At 56.1% G+C, this 8,685-nt stretch overlaps 3 protein-coding genes across 4 annotated transcripts; all 3 read left to right on the top strand.

Moving 5' to 3' along the window:
• Positions 1 to 2,033: 2,033 nt before the first annotated feature.
• On the top strand, positions 2,034 to 3,503 carry IUM83_02914 (putative glucose transporter; the record flags this gene model as incomplete). The annotated part of the gene is made up of 1 exon (XM_067926874.1): positions 2,034 to 3,503. One exon carries the CDS (start codon positions 2,034 to 2,036, stop codon positions 3,501 to 3,503), a length of 1,470 nt encoding a protein of 489 aa, XP_067784389.1.
• A 1,484-nt stretch (positions 3,504 to 4,987) lies between these two features.
• On the top strand, positions 4,988 to 6,457 carry IUM83_02913 (putative glucose transporter; the record flags this gene model as incomplete). The annotated part of the gene is made up of 1 exon (XM_067926873.1): positions 4,988 to 6,457. The coding sequence occupies one exon, from the start codon at positions 4,988 to 4,990 to the stop codon at positions 6,455 to 6,457; it is 1,470 nt and encodes a 489-aa protein (XP_067784392.1).
• Positions 6,458 to 7,942: 1,485 nt separating this feature from the next.
• IUM83_02912 lies at positions 7,943 to 8,648 on the top strand (the record flags this gene model as incomplete). 2 transcript variants are annotated; one of them, XM_067926871.1, is made up of 2 exons in its annotated part: positions 7,943 to 8,571; positions 8,630 to 8,648. In XM_067926871.1, 2 exons carry the CDS (start codon positions 7,943 to 7,945, stop codon positions 8,646 to 8,648), a joined length of 648 nt encoding a protein of 215 aa, XP_067784390.1. The 2 variants fall into 2 exon arrangements, with proteins under 2 accessions (XP_067784390.1, XP_067784391.1); XM_067926872.1 differs by lacking the exon at positions 8,630 to 8,648 and having other exon boundaries at positions 7,943 to 8,405; positions 8,548 to 8,594.
• Positions 8,649 to 8,685: the final 37 nt, after the last annotated feature.

Raw genomic sequence — 8,685 nt, 5'->3', positions numbered from 1 at the left:
AGTCGCCACATTATGGTGATCCAGGAATGCCACAAAGGCTCTGCCGGTGGATTAAACTCCTAAACATGAGACATATACAAAATGTCAGGTTCTAAATAGACCATCTCTCAATGGATTCAGTCGCACACATACTTCCCTAGTGCATGCTATAAGCATAATTATTCACAAACGAGAAACATCTCGATAAGGACACTAGGGAGAGACAAATAAAATACCTCCCAAAGATGTGATCCCCGCACATTTAAAGCGGACAGTTGTGTTGTTACGGAAGATATTAAGTTGATGCAGTCCATACCTCTAGAGCTACATGCTTCTACAAATGGCAAAGTAATTTACTCTAAGCGAACTATAAGTCGCTGAGCTGTAAGGAAAAATCTACAAGCTTTAAAAATAAAATCACATTGTCAACAATATTATGTTGCAATTGTCAGTCAAAAGCGACTGGGAGGCTCAAAGCCTTGAAAATGTAATACTTTGACCAGATTGAGCAAACTGGGAGGCTCATAAGCCTACCCGATGAGATGGCTAAGTCCTCTCAACAATTCATGTAAAAGGAGAGAATCGGTAGCAAAATAAGTTACCAAGACTTCCGAAAGGAGACACAAACAAAACTAAGAGCAAAACATTCAATATCCACGAGCAAGAAGCTCGAGTAAAAGTACGCTCGGCGAACAGGTTTTATCCCAACCAGAAAAAGGGTTTTCCTGAGTAGCCACTCAAAACCGCAAAGATGCAAATAAAAAGGTGAATACGTGCAAAACACACCTACAAAATCTAGTACATGCAAACTATCGGTGAACAGGTTTCTCCTTCACAAGAAGGTTTTCCTGACTAGCCACGTACAGTCGCAAAGCAAATATCTGCGATCACGAGCAATACGTACAACACTTTAGAGCATACATAATCGGTGAACAGGTTTCTCCTTCACAAGAAGGTTTTCCTGACTAGCCACGTACAGTCGCAAAGCAAATATCTGCGATCACGAGCAATACGTACAACACTTTAGAGCATACATAATCGGTGAACAGGTTTCTCCTTCACAAGAAGGTTTTCCTGACTAGCCACGTACACTCGCAAAGCAAATATCTGCGATCACGAGCAATACGTACAACACTTTAGAGCATACATAATCGGTGAACAGGTTTCTCCTTCACAATAAGGTTTTCCTGACTAGCCACGTACAGTCGCAAAGCAAATATCTGCGATCACGAGCAATACGTACAACACTTTAGAGCATACATAATCGGTGAACAGGTTTCTCCTTCACAAGAAGGTTTTCCTGACTAGCCACGTACAGTCGCAAAGCAAATATCTGCGATCACGAGCAATACGTACAACACTTTAGAGCATACATAATCGGTGAACAGGTTTTCTCCTTCACAAGAAAGGTTTCCTGATTAGCCAAGTACAAGCTCAAACTAAATGACCGTACATTTAGCACAACATCTTTTGGCATATCACCCTACAGGCGAAATAAGCCACATGGGGTAGAAGATCACCAATGGTGAAGGCACAAATTGCCCACGCCACGTGCTAAGGTCATAATAATACTGCCCAAACTTAAGCAAGCTGAAACCTAGCAAGCAACGCACGTTCCTCAATGTGGGAGGCTGTTAAAGTTGCGCATCTCCGACGTGCTGATGCTTTGCAGGAGAACATGGGACTCGCTCACAGAGCTGTCCCGTACAATGTAGACCACTGATTTAGTTGCAGAATAAGGGGGATTATCTCCCCCGCCAGGGACCACCAGTCCTCACTCCGTCTTTTGACTGCTAATATACAAGCACCTCCGGGCATCCTTCCTCCTCCAAGACCTCTTCCTTCGGCACCTTCACGCTGTCCTCCGCTGTTATATTCCTCTGCTATTCCTTCCTCTAACATGTCCGATCCAAAACCTTAACACACCGCTTGCTGCACCACGCGCAAAGCGAGTCACACCCGATCGGTCAGAGTCGCCGGCTTCCGATCCTCACTTTCCATTTGGACAAGCACCAGGCAAGAAGACAAGACCGTCTCGCAACCAGCAAGCAAGCATGGCGGACAACTACGCCGAAGCTGCATCGCCCAAGACCGCCAACGCCACGGCGTTCGACGAGGCCAACAAGGCCGCGGCGCGCCTCATCAAGCCCAAGACCATCCTGTACACGAGCGCGCTCCTGTCGTGGATGCAGCCGTTCCAGAGCGGTTGGTCCACCTCGCAGATGAACCTGTCGCAATACAACGACACGGACGAGTGCAATGCGCGCCCCGTGGCCGAGGACACGTGCCTCATGTTCCCGGGCCACTCGAAGCTGGAGTGGACGTTCGCCGTGAACGCGTGGATCTTCGGCGCCATGGTGGGCTCGCTGTGCTGCGGCCACTTCAGCGACAAGTACGGCCGCAAGAAGGCCCTCATGGGCAACTGTATCTTCATGATCGTGGGCGGCGTCGTGCAGGCGTCCGTGTCCAACATTTGGCTGTTCTCCCTGGGCCGTCTCATCGCCGGTCTGTCGTCGGGTACGGCCACGGCCACGATCGGCGGCTACATCAACGAGCTGTCGCCGCCGCACATGCGCAACACGCTGGGCCTGGGCCTGCAGATCTTCACGACCATCGGTATTTTGGTGCCGGCCATTTGCTTCTTCTTCGCCAACACGAGCTCTGGATGGCGCTACCTGGCTGCGTTCCCGGTGGTGCTGGCCGTGATCTACCTGCTCCTGGCGCCGTCCATGTGCGTGGAGAGCCCCGCGTGGCTGCTGACCAAGGGCCGCAAGGAGGAGGCCAAGCAGGTGATCGCTCGTCTGTACGGCGAGGAGCACGTGCAGACGGCTCTGTCGTGGCTGGAGGTGAACAAGGCGAGCGCCGAGGAGGGTCTGATCGACTCTGCGCCCAAGAAGGAGTCGATGTTCAACCCTCGCTACCGCCTGCAGCTTCTGGGCGGCATCATGCTGTCGATGGCGCAGCAGCTGTCCGGCATCAACGCCGTGTTCTACTACTCGGGCAGCATCTTCTCGGACGCCGGTATCTCGGACTCGCGCGTGGGCACGCTCATCATCGACTTCATCAACATCTGGCCCGCCTTCTTCACGGGTGTGCTGGCCAACCGCTTCGGCGCGCGCAACATGATCCTGTGGGGCCTGTCGGGCATGGTGGTGATGTCCATCGGTATGACGGTGGCGTTCATCGTGGACGTGTCTGCGCTGTCCATCGTGTTCACTGCGCTGTACGTGATCGTGTTCGGCGTGACGCTGGGCCCGCTCGTGTGGGTGATGACGGCCGACATTTTCCCGGACTCGATCCGCGCCAGTGCGTCGTCGCTGTGCATCGGCATCAACTGGCTGTGCAACCTCATCGTGGGTGTGTCGTACCCGTACGTGTCGGACGCTCTGAATGACTACGCGTACGTCCCGTTCGTGGTGCTGCTGGCGATCTTCTACCTGCTGGCGCTGAAGCTGGTGCCGGAGACGTCGGGCAAGTCGGCCGAGGAGATCCAGGCCGAGTACGACTCGCGCCGCGAGCAGTAGAGCGAGCGGCACGGCAGTACCTAGTTGTGGGCAGTGGTGTGTCAGGTTAGCTTTCGTTCGACCGAGAGATCAACTGGTCGATCTGTCGACCATTGGGGCATCGAGCGTTGGTAGGAATATATTTTGTTTTTATGATCTACGCTGTAGTACTTTGGTGTTGCTTTGCTTCAAGAGCAAATTGTTTGTAGTATGCTCTGCTCGGACAGGTTGCTGTTGCTGCTGGTTTTTCCCACTCGATGGAGTGGTTAACTCGGTTATATCATTCCTGTCAGTGGCTCGTTATCGTGATTGGTTCTTGCGGTGGCTAGCGGCGGCAAAGGTGGTTTGTATCTCAGCGGAAGCAAGCACTAATGTGCGCATCTACGATGCCCGATGAAGTGTAGCATTATAACTGCCGTGGGCCGTCTGCATGGTATCTTTATGGGTGACAAATTGTGCACGCTATGAATTGGTGCTGCACCTGGGCATGTATACAGTTGTGAGCAGCCTATGTGTGGCAACTTACTACATGTAGATCCGACCGAATCCAAGTTGTGGATTTCGAGCCGAAAGTGGCATATGTGACGAGGCAGCAACTCTTCATGATCTTGATTGGACATGTCAATGTCAATGGATCAGGTTTGTGTGGAATAGATCAGGTGAGAGCCGTGCCGCATTCAGTTTTAGGCATTCCCAGGCAGAGCCCAGCGTGACTTCGGTGTAAACCGACGCCAGGACTGCAGAAACTCCGCAGCAGGAGACGCCAACCCCTGCGGAAGGGCTACCCCATTCCCGAGTGCCGAAGTCGACAAGTAAGAACGCCCTCAAATGTAAGAGCGGGTAGCGACTGAGGCCGGCCAATGCTTGTTGTACTGTATGTGCTGACGATACACTCGGCATGCACATACACGGGCGCAGGGGTCTTGACATGGGGTAGAGTAGCACGAGAGTGGCGACAGCTTCAGGCGACTCGACTTGATTCCATCCAGGCCCTGGCCTGAATCAGAGCCACCGGAGGATTGCTCGTGGAGACCGCCCGCTTAACTTGACTCCGCTGTCAACTGAAACGCACGGGCCGCTTTCTGCACCGCGCTGCAAAGAGCATTTCTATTCGGCCCCCGAAACTTCAAGATACACCGCCCAACGTCACATTGCGATCGGCCCCGTGCCAATCGGACAGGACCCGCCATGCGGTAGAACGCGGAAACGCAGGCACCAGTCTCACGAGAGAGCAGCGGGACCAAGCAGAATGGCGACTCGGAATCAATCAGGTGAATCAAGTGACCCCGCGACCCAGACAGCCCGCCCCAGCACTTGAAGCGCTGCGGACTCGGCTTTCTCTCGTCCCGTTAAGAGCCACGACGGCCCGCGTCGCACCGCTTGCTGCACCACGCGCAAAGCGAGTCACACCCGATCGGTCAGAGTCGCCGGCTTCCGATCCTCACTTTCCATTTGGACAAGCACCAGGCAAGAAGACAAGACCGTCTCGCAACCAGCAAGCAAGCATGGCGGACAACTACGCCGAAGCTGCATCGCCCAAGACCGCCAACGCCACGGCGTTCGACGAGGCCAACAAGGCCGCGGCGCGCCTCATCAAGCCCAAGACCATCCTGTACACGAGCGCGCTCCTGTCGTGGATGCAGCCGTTCCAGAGCGGTTGGTCCACCTCGCAGATGAACCTGTCCCAATACAACGACACGGACGAGTGCAATGCGCGCCCCGTGGCCGAGGACACGTGCCTCATGTTCCCGGGCCACTCGAAGCTGGAGTGGACGTTCGCCGTGAACGCGTGGATCTTCGGCGCCATGGTGGGCTCGCTGTGCTGCGGCCACTTCAGCGACAAGTACGGCCGCAAGAAGGCCCTCATGGGCAACTGTATCTTCATGATCGTGGGCGGCGTCGTGCAGGCGTCCGTGTCCAACATTTGGCTGTTCTCCCTGGGCCGTCTCATCGCCGGTCTGTCGTCGGGTACGGCCACGGCCACGATCGGCGGCTACATCAACGAGCTGTCGCCGCCGCACATGCGCAACACGCTGGGCCTGGGCCTGCAGATCTTCACGACCATCGGTATTTTGGTGCCGGCCATTTGCTTCTTCTTCGCCAACACGAGCTCTGGATGGCGCTACCTGGCTGCGTTCCCGGTGGTGCTGGCCGTGATCTACCTGCTCCTGGCGCCGTCCATGTGCGTGGAGAGCCCCGCGTGGCTGCTGACCAAGGGCCGCAAGGAGGAGGCCAAGCAGGTGATCGCTCGTCTGTACGGCGAGGAGCACGTGCAGACGGCTCTGTCGTGGCTGGAGGTGAACAAGGCGAGCGCCGAGGAGGGTCTGATCGACTCTGCGCCCAAGAAGGAGTCGATGTTCAACCCTCGCTACCGCCTGCAGCTTCTGGGCGGCATCATGCTGTCGATGGCGCAGCAGCTGTCCGGCATCAACGCCGTGTTCTACTACTCGGGCAGCATCTTCTCGGACGCCGGTATCTCGGACTCGCGCGTGGGCACGCTCATCATCGACTTCATCAACATCTGGCCCGCCTTCTTCACGGGTGTGCTGGCCAACCGCTTCGGCGCGCGCAACATGATCCTGTGGGGCCTGTCGGGCATGGTGGTGATGTCCATCGGTATGACGGTGGCGTTCATCGTGGACGTGTCTGCGCTGTCCATCGTGTTCACTGCGCTGTACGTGATCGTGTTCGGCGTGACGCTGGGCCCGCTCGTGTGGGTGATGACGGCCGACATTTTCCCGGACTCGATCCGCGCCAGTGCGTCGTCGCTGTGCATCGGCATCAACTGGCTGTGCAACCTCATCGTGGGTGTGTCGTACCCGTACGTGTCGGACGCTCTGAATGACTACGCGTACGTCCCGTTCGTGGTGCTGCTGGCGATCTTCTACCTGCTGGCGCTGAAGCTGGTGCCGGAGACGTCGGGCAAGTCGGCCGAGGAGATCCAGGCCGAGTACGACTCGCGCCGCGAGCAGTAGAGCGAGCGGCACGGCAGTACCTAGTTGTGGGCAGTGGTGTGTCAGGTTAGCTTTCGTTCGACCGAGAGATCAACTGGTCGATCTGTCGACCATTGGGGCATCGAGCGTTGGTAGGAATATATTTTGTTTTTATGATCTACGCTGTAGTACTTTGGTGTTGCTTTGCTTCAAGAGCAAATTGTTTGTAGTATGCTCTGCTCGGACAGGTTGCTGTTGCTGCTGGTTTTTCCCACTCGATGGAGTGGTTAACTCGGTTATATCATTCCTGTCAGTGGCTCGTTATCGTGATTGGTTCTTGCGGTGGCTAGCGGCGGCAAAGGTGGTTTGTATCTCAGCGGAAGCAAGCACTAATGTGCGCATCTACGATGCCCGATGAAGTGTAGCATTATAACTGCCGTGGGCCGTCTGCATGGTATCTTTATGGGTGACAAATTGTGCACGCTATGAATTGGTGCTGCACCTGGGCATGTATACAGTTGTGAGCAGCCTATGTGTGGCAACTTACTACATGTAGATCCGACCGAATCCAAGTTGTGGATTTCGAGCCGAAAGTGGCATATGTGACGAGGCAGCAACTCTTCATGATCTTGATTGGACATGTCAATGTCAATGGATCAGGTTTGTGTGGAATAGATCAGGTGAGAGCCGTGCCGCATACAGTTTTAGGCATTCCCAGGCAGAGCCCAGCGTGACTTCGGTGTAAACCGACGCCAGGACTGCAGAAACTCCGCAGCAGGAGACGCCAACCCCTGCGGAAGGGCTACCCCCATTCCCGAGTGCCGAAGTCGACAAGTAAGAACGCCCTCAAATGTAAGAGCGGGTAGCGACTGAGGCCGGCCAATGCTTGTTGTACTGTATGTGCTGACGATACACTCGGCATGCACATACACGGGCGCAGGGGTCTTGACATGGGGTAGAGTAGCACGAGAGTGGCGACAGCTTCAGGCGACTCGACTTGATTCCATCCAGGCCCTGGCCTGAATCAGAGCCACCGGAGGATTGCTCGTGGAGACCGCCCGCTTAACTTGACTCCGCTGTCAACTGAAACGCACGGGCCGCTTTCTGCACCGCGCTGCAAAGAGCATTTCTATTCGGCCCCCGAAACTTCAAGATACACCGCCCAACGTCACATTGCGATCGGCCCCGTGCCTATCGGACAGGACCCGCCATGCGGTAGAACGCGGAAACGCAGGCACCAGTCTCACGAGAGAGCAGCGGGACCAAGCAGAATGGCGACTCGGAATCAATCAGGTGAATCAAGTGACCCCGCGACCCAGACAGCCCGCCCCAGCACTTGAAGCGCTGCGGACTCGGCTTTCTCTCGTCCCGTTAAGAGCCACGACGGCCCGCGTCGCACCGCTTGCTGCACCACGCGCAAAGCGAGTCACACCCGATCGGTCAGAGTCGCCGGCTTCCGATCCTCACTTTCCATTTGGACAAGCACCAGGCAAGAAGACAAGACCGTCTCGCAACCAGCAAGCAAGCATGGCGGACAACTACGCCGAAGCTGCATCGCCCAAGACCGCCAACGCCACGGCGTTCGACGAGGCCAACAAGGCCGCGGCGCGCCTCATCAAGCCCAAGACCATCCTGTACACGAGCGCGCTCCTGTCGTGGATGCAGCCGTTCCAGAGCGGTTGGTCCACCTCGCAGATGAACCTGTCCCAATACAACGACACGGACGAGTGCAATGCGCGCCCCGTGGCCGAGGACACGTGCCTCATGTTCCCGGGCCACTCGAAGCTGGAGTGGACGTTCGCCGTGAACGCGTGGATCTTCGGCGCCATGGTGGGCTCGCTGTGCTGCGGCCACTTCAGCGACAAGTACGGCCGCAAGAAGGCCCTCATGGGCAACTGTATCTTCATGATCGTGGGCGGCGTCGTGCAGGCGTCCGTGTCCAACATTTGGCTGTTCTCCCTGGGCCGTCTCATCGCCGGTCTGTCGTCGGGTACGGCCACGGCCACGATCGGCGGCTACATCAACGAGCTGTCGCCGCCGCACATGCGCAACACGCTGGGCCTGGGCCTGCAGATCTTCACGACCATCGGTATTTTGGTGCCGGCCATTTGCTTCTTCTTCGCCAACACGAGCTCTGGATGGCGCTACCTGGCTGCGTTCCCGGTGGTGCTGGCCGTGATCTACCTGCTCCTGGCGCCGTCCATGTGCGTGGAGAGCCCCGCGTGGCTGCTGACCAAGGGCCGCAAGGAGGAGGCCAAGCAGGTGATCGC

The sequence above is a fragment of the Phytophthora cinnamomi genome (genome assembly GCF_018691715.1).
Source record: "Phytophthora cinnamomi strain GKB4 chromosome Unknown Contig92, whole genome shotgun sequence".
In the NCBI taxonomy this organism is placed as follows: domain Eukaryota; phylum Oomycota; class Peronosporomycetes; order Peronosporales; family Peronosporaceae; genus Phytophthora; species Phytophthora cinnamomi.
The sequence above is the reverse complement of the archived record's forward strand: the minus strand, read 5'-3'. Positions and strand labels throughout refer to the sequence as shown.